This window comes from Larimichthys crocea, chromosome XIII, assembly GCF_000972845.2.
Source record: "Larimichthys crocea isolate SSNF chromosome XIII, L_crocea_2.0, whole genome shotgun sequence".
Taxonomy (NCBI): domain Eukaryota; kingdom Metazoa; phylum Chordata; class Actinopteri; family Sciaenidae; genus Larimichthys; species Larimichthys crocea.
The window spans coordinates 39,412,579-39,426,484 of NC_040023.1; the positions used below are offsets into that span (position 1 = coordinate 39,412,579).

At 43.0% G+C, this 13,906-nt stretch overlaps 1 protein-coding gene across 32 annotated transcripts in view; it reads right to left on the minus strand.

Moving 5' to 3' along the window:
- Positions 1-12,644, minus strand: part of clasp2 (cytoplasmic linker associated protein 2) — a 52,023-nt gene extending 39,379 nt beyond the window's left edge. For 11 of the 32 annotated variants that reach the window (XM_010734812.3, XM_019264232.2, XM_019264231.2 and 8 more), the window contains exons 1-5: positions 11,569-12,643; positions 5,897-5,975; positions 2,818-2,921; positions 2,124-2,215; positions 352-427 (exon numbers count right to left, since the gene is read on the minus strand). In XM_010734812.3, the coding sequence (XP_010733114.1) occupies positions 352-427; positions 2,124-2,215; positions 2,818-2,921; positions 5,897-5,975; positions 11,569-11,766 (549 nt within the window). In that variant the 5' untranslated portion in view covers positions 11,767-12,643. Of the gene's footprint in view, positions 1-351; positions 428-2,123; positions 2,216-2,817; positions 2,922-5,896; positions 5,976-11,568 lie in introns of all 32 variants that reach the window. The other 21 variants (XM_010734822.3, XM_010734820.3, XM_010734819.3 and 18 more) reach the window with 4 other exon arrangements.
- Between the last annotated feature and the right edge of the window lie 1,262 nt (positions 12,645-13,906).

The following is a 13,906-nucleotide window of genomic DNA, read 5'->3' on the forward strand; positions in this document are numbered from 1 at the left end:
AATCAATCTCTCTCTCTCACTCTCTCACACACACATTCAGCTAGTAGTGTGGGTTAATAGTTGGGTGCTGGTGCTCATGATTCAGCAGTGAAGATAGGTGGGGGAGACTCTACAGAGCTCATCTCCTCACTAATAACAGTAATAATCACATAGCTGCCTCAAGATGCCTGCCAACACATTTTGGATGCGGAGAGCTAAACCACAGGCTTAGCCACAGACTGATGCAAGGGGGACACAATGACCTCTACGCAGTCACACTCACACGTGTGCTCGTACAGAGAAATGACAGTATAAATAGATAAGCAGGCATGTCGATCACATCTCATATTGCAAAAGTGCTGGGTCTCTTACCTGTGGGTTCTGGTCTCCAGTCAGAGTGCAAAGGTGAGGAACTAGTTTACTGAGGCTGAGTTGCTGGGCTCCACACCTGAAAGAGAGCCACAAGGAGACGAGGAAATTCTATTTATTCATGAAAATGTGTCACATCTGATCTTGTTGAAAGAAAAGCTTGCCCCTCATTCATATCACAATTTCAGGAATGAGGAAAACGTCTCTGTTATCCGGAGGAAAACTGAATTAGGAACAGGACTGATGAAATTTTGGGTTTATAGAGCTTATGTGAAATATGTGTCAATCATAATTAAAAAAAATTGAATTCGAGGTAGCTGAGAAAGCTTTAATTTGTCGCATTTGGCTTAAAAAAACACAAGATGTGATGTGTTTGACAACACATCACATCTAAAAAAAAAAGCAACAACAGCACTGCAAAGTAAACAAACAAATGCTGAAGCAAATACTGAATGCAATCTTAATGATAAATCTAAGATAAACATAATCTTCCAACTTTGTCAACGAGCGGTCAAGATGTTCAGAAGTTTTTATCACCACACAGAAACTTTGGTCGTAATGTGTGAAGTTTCTGTATTTATGTCACGTGTTGTCCAATTTCTCACCAGCTACTACTATTTTTTTTTCTCAATACTGGTGTCACCAAAGTGATAAATGTCTTCACATGTGTGTTTTCATAAATTCTACTGCATTGTGCTTTCTCAGCCATCATCATATCTGAAGCTATGTGACTTACACACTTAATAGTGACTTACACGCAGCTTAATGGCGAGCTGTGTACGCTCAGTACATCCTTCGCTTTATTATCTGCAGCTTAACGTTTAGTACAACGGTGTCACCTTTCATTAGTAAAAAGACGCTGAAATTAACACTGTCCTTCAAACAACCCAGATCTGCTTTGCGCCGTAACCGGAAGTGGAAAATACAGTAAACTACAACTTCTGCTGTCAAACTGCTGTTTGTAAAGCGCAGGTTAACCGTAACAGCAGTGTCCCTGTGATCTGACTGTAGGGCAGAAATCCTCTGAGCCCTAATTGGAGGAAATGAGAACAAATTAATTCATTTAGAAATGAGCGGAAGACAGAAAGACGTGCACAGAATGCAACAAAGATGAAGACAAAAGGCCGTACGCAGAGAGTCCAGAGAACTGATTGCTTGTAAATCACGATGAAAGCTCTGTTTTATGCACAAACCTTTGTGCAGACTAATTTATATTTCCTTTCTAGTACACATACTCTTTTCTATTCCCAGATGTGATCTATCTGACCTTCTCTGGCTTCTGGAAAAATGTCTCTAAAAAGATATTTTCTTTGGAAAGCAGTAATAAGATACAATCCCCAATTCAATTATTTATTCATGTTGATTTTAAAAAAGCAAGTCCTCCATCAGGCCTGACAGCTTCAGGCTGGGGGTGAATTGAGAACAGATTTCTTTTAAACCTCTCTGTAAGGAACAACTGGCTACATGTATGTTTCAAGACTTAACGTCACATGACGAACGTGGTGGTGCCGTTTGTAGCACCTCTACAAAGTCACACAAACGGTTAAGACGATTAACCCTGGAGACACAGACTGTGTTGTGTTTCTTGAACAAATAAAATGAGGCACGAGTCCAAAAAGTCTATCTCTGTGTGCAGAACATTGATTAACTCAAACTAAAGGTGGATTAAGATTTTTCAGTGAGTTAAATCAATGAGTTGCTTATACTATATCTTTATGTTTTGTATAACCTTTCACCCTGGAAGTGATACATGCGAAGAGGGGGAAGTTACTCACGTGCTGAGCGTGGCACTGAGACACAAGCAGATTCCTTCTCGACTGCGGAAGTTCTTGTGTTTAAAACCAGGAAGTAGCCGCTCCCAAACGTACTGGATGGAGAAGGAGATGAGGGAAAGGAGGACAGATGAAGGAGAGGGAAAGAGGAGGAGAGGAGTGTCAGTAGGAGCGGGTAGACGAAGGTGCTGCCAGGCAGCTCATCGGGGGTTGGAGCAGATTACAGAGTACATAGGAGGTTACAATCTGTGGAGATGAGCATGTGTGTTGTGTGTCGATAACGCGAAGCAGAGGGAAGATGTAGCTTGTGTAATGCCTTTAATTTCCAGAAGAGGGAGCAAAAAACAAAAGAGTACCACTTAACTGTGCTGAGTATCTATTGATGCGGAGGTGGCTGTGATTTGTGTGTGGTCTGTGTTTTGCATCCTGACCGTGCATCCTTCTGAATAACTGGACTGAACAGGTTGATGCCTACTGACTCTTCCAATGCTACACAAATGCAACCTTTGATACCACCTACTGTCAGTGCCTGAACTTTAGAGACAACAACAACTGTTGTTTAGTCTTGATCGACATCTCAGTCACTTATCGATCTTTGTCTGGTCCTAAGACTGTGATATTTGTCTGTGTCTGTGTGTGTCTGTGTGTGTCTGTGTGTGTGTGTGTGTGTGTGTGTGTGTGTGTGTGTGTGTCTCACCATGGGCGAGGCAGTCTGCTCCATACAGCGAAGGATGAGAGCTTGGCTGTTCTCCCTGACTTGGTCCTTCGAGTCGCCAAGCCTGTCCACCAGAGCTGGCACAACTATAGACAGAAAAAAAGATGGACAAAGGGAGAGAGACGTTTTCAGTTAGTGTGAGGGGTAGTGATGAGAGTCAATGTCTGAAAAGTGCAGTTTAATGTGCAGTATATATATTAAATACAGGAGACACACGTGACAGTTACTTACTAGATTTAAATGTCAAAGACAATAAAGACTGCCCCCAAGTGGAGCATTTTTAAAACACACACATATACTAAGATATAAGTTTATCATTAGTAACAGTCTGTGGGTGTGTGAGAGAGAAACAGATAAAAACAGTTCATGTAAAAAAGACTACGCAATATCACCATCGACAACGGGGCTCTGATAATACGAGGGGAAAGACGGGAGAAGAAATGAGAAATGGACCGTGACTAAAATAACGTCAGGATCATCAAATGCTTTCATGTCAGCTCCACTTTATCGAACACACAACTGCTCCAGTGGCACAGACGATGTAATGCAGTGTAATGCGGTGACGCACACTGCTAAGAACTTTTTAAAAAGTAGGCTTTAAACGCTGGCAGCCAAGTGAATTATAAGGATTTTGGCAACTGCACAAATGTTTCCGATGGTTACTCTAATCCTCTACGAAATGAGAAACAGAGTCAGCAGAAGCTTCAGTCTCAAGTGTGTTTTTCACGTCTAATATGAGATGAGATTTTTTTATCTGAAGACATGCCGACGTGCCAATATTAATAAGTAATCATCCGCGTCTTGATGAGTCTGGCAATACTCTATATTCATCTCATCTACACGTCAATGAGCGGAAACATTGCACTGACATGCTGACATGTTTCTTCATTAGGATGAAGACGAGTAATGTGGTTTATTCTAAATCAGTCCCACACAAGGCATTCTGCTGTCATAAATACTCGCAGCTGAAAAGTCCCTGTTTACGTCATGTTCATGCTTAAAAACTGCTGCTGCTTTTCTTAAAGTAAAGTATAGATATATATGTGACCCCATTTTTAAAGATCTTCAGGAGGAACAATTGAGCTTCTGGAAGAGAGCCACACACATGGAGAGAGGTGGACTCATGGCATGGCAACAAAAACATCGCCGGCCTTTATCCTGTTTGTCACAAAGTCAAAAAATCTGCAACATTAAATGGTTTAAATGGCTCAACAAAGCACCAACCCTGTTCACACAGACAAAATGCCAAATCTGGTGAGGTTACATAAAACTCAAACACTCCCTTTGACATTCACACACAGCGAGATAAACACAAACACACACGCGCACACACTCCTACCCACATTCCTATTCTGAATCTTCAGTGAGGGCAGTGATGTCATCTGTCCTTTTCCTGCGCTGTGTGTAAGTGTGCGCGTGCGTGCGTGCGTACATTATGTTACCATAACAGCTGGTTGCCTAGGCAACAAGGACAATACTCTCAAACAGAAAAAGTGACAGGGGGCACATTGTTACGCGGCATGACGACATCGTCTGTAGTAAGGATGAAAACACACACAGAGACACATTCTGCTCGTATGTGACAAGTTGACCCGTTTGGTGGTGAAACAGCTGCCGGGCCGACAAGGCACAGAGCTTTATTTCATCTGTCACATTTCAAGAACAGCAAAGTATTACCGAGTGCAGCCTTATGTGACCCGTTTGTCTCACTTTTATTTCCGCATCACATCTGGGAGTTACTTGGCAGTAATAGCCGACAACGCAGTGTCGATGTGCACGCACAAACGTGCACGGTGTGATGGCAGCGGCCCTGTACAATGACTCAGTCCTGTAGATCAATACAATCACTCAGTTTCAATGATCTCATCTTCCTCCCATCTAAGTGTGTGTGTGGGAGGAGGGTGGGTGCAGGGAGAAGAGAGACAGCACAGGAAAGGAGAGATGGAAGTCAGATGGAGGGGGGGAGATTCCAGAGCCAGCGGAGGCTCAGAGAGATGTTTTTACCATCGATCTGAAACACACACTCGTACGCAGAGTCGGGCTAAGGCACTGTTGACAGTGAGCGAGATTTAAAAAAAAAAAAAGTGAGGTGCGCGGTGGCAGACTTTGCACAGTGTGACATGTCCAGTCATCCCAAAGCCGCTCTGCAGGACTGCAGTGTGTTTGTTGGGGACAGGAGCCAGTCTGGCTGACAAAGACAGCTGGTGACACCTTCAGCGGGCACACGCAAAGCCTGGCACTGACATAACACACTCACTCGTGTGTGCACACACACACACACACACACACACACACACACACACACACACACACACACACACACAGAGCATGAAATCTGATACAGAATTCAGTGTATGAGGTCATATGAATGTGAGGTGTGGTTTTGGGGCGTAATAGGCAAAGCTACGGTATGGCAGACAATTCAGAGCCTAAATATAGAGACCAAAGGATGTATAACAGAGAGGGGGGGTGGTGCCAGGCTTTACAGCAGTCCTGCTGGTCGGCCTCAGAGGAACCGCAAAGTGGAAGTGAGACAAAATGGAAGGACCAAAGTCTACGAAACAACACAAACCATCACACTTCCAGTAACAGTACAGAGAAGCGTTTGCTGTTGATTTCTGACATTTAAACATTTTCAACCTCGGACAGAATTTCTTGGACTCAAGCCAAGAGGCCAAACCCATCCTCCACTAACAGTGTCTGCTTCAGATAATGAAAGGATGATCATTTACAGTTGAGCCCGGTGAACCAAACAAAGAATGACATTCATATAATCCCTTTTTTCAAAGGTTAGCAAAGTAAATTACAACAGTGTGTGTTGGCTATTTAATGTGAGACAACAGGTTTGTGCAGGTCTGTTATATATTTCATTGACAAGTGTCACAAAAAAGGATTTCTTTGTGCATCACAAAAATGTTTCAAGTCATCAGCATTTGAGAAGAAAGGAAATGGCAAACCCTCTTCAAAGGGTTTAAGAACATTTCATGGATGAGCTTCACTGTAAACAGAGCAGAGGTCAAACTTAAGGGACTTAAGGGGGTGGATAGGTTTGATATCTCACCTGTGCCTAGGTATCCTTTGAACCGCTCTCCCATACGGTCCACAAACGCACCACAGATGTCTATCCCCAACAACGCAACCTACAAACAGAGACAGAGGTTATACTGTGTCATACACAATAATTATACAATAAATGGCGTCATTTCACAGCAGTTTCCAGGACATTTCATGTCAACAAGTTGAATGCATTTGACCAGTTTTACCAGCTTACACACCACAGTGGCAGCAGTGATAGTGATGGCCTGAGGATTAAATTAGGTCCTCACTGCAGAGGTTTTAAATACGATCTCGGCAATCCATTTGATGAACAAAGTTCAATCAAACTGTCTCCTTACTTTTGCCGACTGCAAACAGTCCATGAAAGGTAATTTTGTTCATGTTCAAGAAATTCTGTCCTTTCAAACATCTTTTTATACTGGTTTGAGTCCATAAAACTATCTGCATGAGACACTAACACAAAGTTAGTGCACCTAACGGAGACTGGCAAAATCAAATTATAGTTCAGTTTTCAGTAATTAAAGTACAACCAGGTTGTACTGAGCCGCTTGAGTCACATGGGGGATAAAATAAGCACAAATCATCACCCAGTGCTCCGTTCAGCAGTCTCTAATGTCATGTCCCATGTTTTTCCCGTTGCTGTATATTTTTTGTACCATGTGACCTCCTCAGCAGATTTAGGCTGTACGCTCACATACATACACGAAACCAACCGAATGTGTGCCTCTCGTTCACTTTAATTTTGTGCCAGACGGGATGAATAAAACCTTTAATTCAGCGAAGCAGATTCCTACGTCCACTTTGCATGGAGTTTAACATTGGTGAACAGCAATCAACCAAGAGGAAATACATGCGCGTGGTTGACCAATAAAATTGGACAAACTAGTAAACTGATTTCTGAGTGCACTGCCCACATTTCACCTCAGCAGGCGATTGCCTGGATTCACGCATGAGTGACCACAGCCGCAAGAGGTCGCCTATCGATGGTGTTTCTACAATCTAGTGAAGGTTAGCTGACATGGGGCTGCTCATGTGATTTTCCACACTACTTTTTTTTTTTTTTTTATAGATGAAAAAGCTGACTGGACTGCCAACACTGTCCTTCAACCCCCCACCTCAGCAAAATATAGACTACAAACTATGGCGTAATTAGCTACATTCGCTGATGAAGACCTTGACATGTAGTGGACAGCTACAACAAACCTTGACGTGGACTATGGTGCATGGCTGAGGTTGAAAACTTGTTTGTATGGATGCAGAGATGATACTTAAATAGTCACAAATGTCATATTTAATGAATCCATCTGGTATCAGAGGTTAATGTGTGTTAACAGCTGTGCCACTCTTGATTATGTAACCTTGTTGTGCCCTCTTTATACTATCTGCAGAGCAGCAGCTGATGGAAAGAAAATCCACATTAATCAAATCTACTGTACAATAAAAATGCTGAACTGACAATTTTAAGATGTGTGCAATTAGTTCACAGTGTAATGATGTTTTTTTTGTTTTGTTTTTTTAAGTGACTCCTCATAGTGCCCTTTCTCCTCCCTTTCTTGTCTAGCGCTGCTGGGATTTGGCTCAGTCATAAAGAGAAAAACTAGCCTGTGATATGACTCGTAGGGGGAAGGTAGACTGGATTTTTGCCTGGTGGTAAAGCTGAGTTTTCCACTGTGTTTCTGATTAGGATCTCATCCCACACTGCACTGCGCTGTGCTCCTGGAATGCTTGTTTTGGCCGTGCTGCGGTAACACATAACAGTCCAAAAAGAAAATCCATTAAAACATTATTCTCCAGACTCCGCTGTCCTGTAGACTGCACTTTCTTCTCTATTTTAGGCAAGGGAAGAGCAGAGCCAGGTAGCCACATTAATAAAAAAAGGGGGGGGGCCGATTGAGGGGAGGTGGGGGACGAAGGCCAAGTAAGAGCAGAGAAAACAAATATCACCTGGAGAAAAAAAACATGATCTATGGGTCACTACGATGACTCCCCCATACTGACCTAATTTAGGGGGAGGAAGAGGAGAAAAACAGCAGGAGGAAAAAAAGAAGCAGTACAGGAAGGATACAGCCCAGAGGCCTCCCATCCCCCCTCCACCTCCTCTACCTCCTCCACCTGGCACCCCAACAAGCCTGGCGCCCACAACCATATGGCATCTTTACTTGGAGAGAGACAGAGAGGAGGAGGAGGAGATGGAGCACGAGAGTGCTTGTTATCTACCTTGGACAGGAGAAAAGTGAAGAAGGAGGGGAGGTTTTCTCTCGCTTAAAGACTTTAAAGACCTGCATTGAAAGGTCTGATTAGAGGTGAGGAGAGATTGAGGGTGGAAAGTAGAGCGAAGATTTGGAAAGCAGCAATATTAAAAACATCAGGCAAAGCAGTTCCTAAAAAGGATAATTCTGCATGTAATTTCCCAGCTTGGGATAAATCAAGTATGTATGTATGTATGTATGTATGTATGTATGTATGTATGTATGTATGTATGTATGTATGTATGTATGTATATCTATCTATCTATCTATCTATCTATCTATCTTGTTTCACAACATACCACTGTATCTCTAGCTACTTAACATCGGTGACGATGAGGTACACTGGGGGGGAAACAAAGTAAATATTTAGCTCGGTATGAATGGTTCTTTGTGAAGACTCAGGTTGGTGCGTATGGTGGCTTAGCCTGTTAATTCGCATACCATGTACAGGGGTTTACTCTGGATTCTAGAGGGGCTTAAAGTCAGTTTTGGACAGAAAAAACAAGGCCAGGGCTCGTACAGCAACATTTGGGAGTAGATAAAATGTGCAAAGACAATAAACAGACAAGAAACATTTAGACCATTAGCCCATTAGTCAATCACCAAGGAATACATCGACAACGAACATTAGCTTCTCAAACGTATTGGTGCTTTTCTCAACTGTAGATGAACCTCAGGCTCTGCAATGGTCATTATTCCCCTACTTTTTAACATTTAATATACTGAATGATTAATAATCATATTAAAACTAATTTTAAAAATTATAATTTGCAACTCTAATAGGTCAATTATGTTTTGCTTTGCTGCGTGATGTTTATTTGTCAGTGAATGGAGGCCTATGTAAGTTCAAGCTCAAGCTGTGTTGCTAAATAAACACTCACTTTCATCTTGGTGGTCACTGAGCAGTTGGTAAGCATGAGGCAAAATGCTGTTACACTGAATTTAGTGGTACAAAGCGGCTATGCTAAAATACACCTTTGTTTCGTGTAGTGCCCGATTACATTACCCTGATTTATTGCCACATTGGTTGCCAGTTAGATTTAAACTGTGACGGGATTTTTCTCAGGGGGAGGTGCCTAACATTACTGAGACTGATGCCATGAGAACTGGAAAGACATTGCATGCCTTAAATTTTTTGTATTTGAGGTCTGAGATTTGCAATAAAGCTGCAATATGCATTTGGAGTAAAACATCTTAAAAGCTGCGACTGATTTCCATTGGAAAGTTTCTACCATGAGGCACCTGCAGGAAGAGTGGAGCAGGAAAAGCAGGCTAATATAAAAATAGTTTCATTGTTTAAAAGCGAAATAAGAAGAGGTTAATGCTGCGCTGTTTGCTCTGTTGCTCCACATTTTATCAAGATTTCCAATGTGTCTCGTGCCAATATAATTCTACTTCATCTAAACAAAATCACAAAGATCAGAGTGTCTGGTGAGGGGCGGTGTGGTAGCAGTATCAACTCTCAACCAGTGCAGTAAGTGTTTAGTGATCTGGCTTTGCTCTCTCCCATAAATGCAACATGTAATATTAATGCCCTCTGTTTGCTGCTGTCTCACACGGGAGCTGAGGCCTCTGTGTGAAGTGTGAAGTGTGTGAAGAGAATTTGCTGTTGTACCTTTTTAAAAAGAGGAAAGAAAGAAGAGGGTGAAAATGACTCACTGTCCATCCCTAAAAGAGGAACTTGGCTGCGACAGTCGCCCCATCCGAACGTTTAATGCATTCATGATTTGTGACTTTTCTTTTCCACTCACCTACCTCTAACTCATTCATCGCTCCGGTGTTTAATTCCCCCTCTGACTTCTTCATTCCCCACCTCTCTCATCGCCTCTATATGCTGACTCAGCATCTTGCTTACAGAGCTAAGTGCCCCCATCCTTTTTTTGCCCGACAGGGAGCCAATCAACAATCAGGCTCAGTCATTCATCACTGGCGGACATTCATCTGAGCTCAAGTTACAGTATGTGTCATCCACAAAGCAAAGAACAAATCTGAACAAAAGGGACATGTTGGCTTGTTATGCAGCTCGGGGTGACATTCTTGGTGGCGGGCTTAGAGATGGCGATGGGGCGCTTTTTCACGTCAAACATGCTCGGTCACTGAACTGAAAGAGAAGCCCGCATCATACGATATGATTCTGACATTATATGGAGCAAAAGTTCTCTTATTTTGAACCACATTCATCTTCGATTCATCTTGAAGTCTAGAAATCCCAGGATGGAAAGATCTTTTTATACATTTCTACGAATGTCAACAGCGGTTAAGTGAAAAATCAGAACATCCTGAGTCCGTGCAGAATTGCAATTATTGAGAAATTGGAGAATGCGACGGGAACATTGATAAAATCTCAATGTTTTGTCCAATATGTGCATGCTTCATTTGTCAAAGAAAAGATGTTTGGTAATTCAAAATTAGTGCAGGCAATCAAACTAGCATTATTGGAGCATCTTATGAGTGTCTCAGTACTAAGTGGGAATCAGTTTCCAGGGTTACATTTTAAAGATTATGATGTCAAATGAGTGTTTTCTACCACAAGAAAAGAAAAAAAGACAGAGAGATGACGGCCTTTGTTATGCTGAACGCACAATTTCCACGCTCTCACAGTCTCGCATATCAGCGCAGACGATGTTATTCAGAGAGAGACTTGGGAGTTTAATTTCAGCACGCCTTTGGAAAGAGATTTCGGCTCAGACTGTTGTGAGTTTCTGTCTGGATCGGTGCGTGATACCTTGGCAGAAAAAACGTCACATTCCAGTGTTCCTGAGATATGGCAGAGAGTGCAGACAAGGAAACCACACACAGAGCACGAAGCAAGAAGGGAGGACGAGGAGAAAAAAAATACAGTGAACGGGCTAAATGAGAGAGAGTATGTGTGTGACTGAAAGTGTGAGAGGGAGAGATGGGGAGAAAAGCATAGGTCGTAACAATGAGTCTTCCAGCCCCTCCCCCATCCCATCCAGTGCTCCAGTAGTCTACAGTGCTGACAATGGGTCCCATTTACACACATACACAGTCTCAGACAAAACAACATAAACTCAACAAACCACAGGAATGCCCTGCAAATGTCCTTTAAATATGTCTGCTTCTGTGTGACCCACAAAGACCGGCTCAAAAAAGAAACACACATCTTCTGTTTTCAATAAGATGATGCGTGAAAATGTGACTGCTAGAATGATTACATCTCTGTCAAAGGCGATCAGACAGGCTTCTTCACACCACTGAGTCCATGACAGCTCGTTTCAGATGTCTTTGCTCAAGTCAAACCAAACTCCTGGCAAATATATATTTCCATTACTCCCCCCTCCTCCTCTCTCCTGTGGTTCACTGGGTAAACTAGTGGAAAATACTTTATGCACATGCCAATGAGGGGGGTTCAGTGTTGCATTGACATCGCGATGCTCTCATACGATGAGCAGCCAGGATCTCTCACCTTGAAATTGCTGGAGTTCACCCATCCCGTCAGCTCATCCACAGTCTTATCCAGCCGGGGTTTGTCCTGCTCCACGTCCGGGGAGCGTTGCGGATCATTCAGGTAGTCAATCAGGTCCTGGCCGACCTGCAATCTGCGGGTGACATCTTTCTGCACTACCTGCTGGTAAAAATAGTCCATGTTGTCATGTTCCTCCATTGGGCACTCAGTGCCGTGTGGCCAGCCTCTGAAGCCGGCCGAAGACAGGAGACAGGGGTCGGTGCGACGGGGTCCGAGAAAGATTGTAAGTGTGGTCCCGCGGAGGGGCAGAGAGACTGTACGGTCTGGACTGCGTTTGACTGATATTTGACCATCAACATGCAATCCTTTGCGAGAAAAAACACGTTAATCTAAGTCACGAATCACCCCCCTCTGTCCAAAACCAAAAAAGCTCAACTTTTGTATGACAAAAGACGTAGCTCGCTAGCTCACTTACTACACAAACGTTAGCGCCACAAATTAACTTAAAAACTTCACGAAAGTTCAGGAAACATGTAGTAGAAGTGGAAAGGTTCCCCCTTCAATATATCTGCATCAAAACAAGCCAGCAACCCGGGCTTGGCTATGTGTTATGCTAACAAAAACACCGCCTAGCTATAGTTAGCACAGCGATCCAAAACAAGCGCAGACCGCCTAACAGCAGCTAGCTCCGCCTGCTAACGCTCGCTACCCGCAGGCCCGCCGCCTGGCTCCGCTCCGCTCCTCTAGTCCATAACCACAGGCTGCTGGAAAAGTCTGCCGAGCTTTCAACTATCCACTCCGTCTTCAGCGGTTAAAGTTGCACCAAACCTCCACAAACAAGGGCTCTTAGCTCCAGTCCCGCGGTGACCGGGGTTTTCTCTCTTTAATCCAGGAATAATCACAGCGACCGTTCAACCCGCTGAGAGGCGCTGTCAGTGTGCGCGCTGCCGGGGAGGACTGCAGCTCACAGGCGGCCCGCCGACGACCAGGCCGACGGGTCTTCGGGCACCGCACAGCTAGCCGGCATAATGCCTGATGTAAAAATGTCGAGTTATCACCAGCACTGTGGAGCGCACTTGTGCTTCAACATAGAGACGACAGGAGAGAAGAGTGTCATTACTTATAGCTTGATTAAAAAAATAAAAAAATGTATTATTTCTGTAACACAGTCATGAATCAAACACTGTTTATGTGGGTGTGTCTGCCTCCTGCACGGCTCTTGGGTGACATCTGGCGGTTCATCTGCGGTGTGGTCTCTATAAGTGTGCCGCAGTTTGTTAAGTTTCAAGTCTTCATGTCTCAGGGTTATTTGTCATATACAGGTGAACACTGTCAGCAATGCAATGAAATGTGTTAGTGATGGGATGTTCGGTTCTTTTTAGGGAGTCAGATCATTTGACTCGGCTCTTTCGACTCCCATAGAGCTCTTCATGTTACTACTTATAGTAACATAATTCAGCCAAATTTAGTACAGTTTTGACTTGTGATTTGTATGTGTACACATATACCTTTAATATATTCAGTACACCCTTTGTACTGAAGTATTCAAAAGTAAAAATGACATTTTCTAATATGTAATGTTTTCATTGTGTTTACAGACCATTGTAACTCTCTGGAACCGCCCAATGAATGCACTAACTTGCTTGTAGAACCACGCTGCTACACAAAGCAGGTAGGAACACCTATAAAAACTACAAAAAGCATAGAAATGCTGCTTCTTTTTCACTCAACGGCTCACGTTCTGGATCTGGCTCTTTGAACCAGCTCGTTCAAGACCGACACATCACTAGTCTTCATGTTTATATTTGTCATATACAGGTTAACACTGTCAGCAATGCAATGAAATGTGTTAGTGATGGGATGTTCGGTTCTTTTTAGGGAGTCAGATCATTTGACTCGGCTCTTTCGGCTCCCAAACAGCTTTTCATGTTACTACTTATACCTTTCATAATTCAGCCAAATTTAGCACAGTTTTGACTTGTGATTTGTATGTGTACACATACACCTTTAATATATTCAGTACACCCTTTGTACTGAAGTATTCAAAAGTAAAAATGACATTTTCTAATATGTAATGTTTTCATTGCATTTACAGACTGTTGTAACTCTCTGAAACCGCCCAATGAATGCACTAACTTGCTTGTAGAACCACGCTGCTACACAAAGCAGGTAGAAACATCTATAAAAACTATTTTAAAAAAAGCATAGAAATGCTGCTTCTTTTTCACTCAATGGCTCATGTACTGGAGCTGGCTCTTTGAACCAGCTCATTCACAACAACACATCACTAGTCTTTATGTTTCAGGGTTATTTGTTATATGCAGATTAACACAGGGTC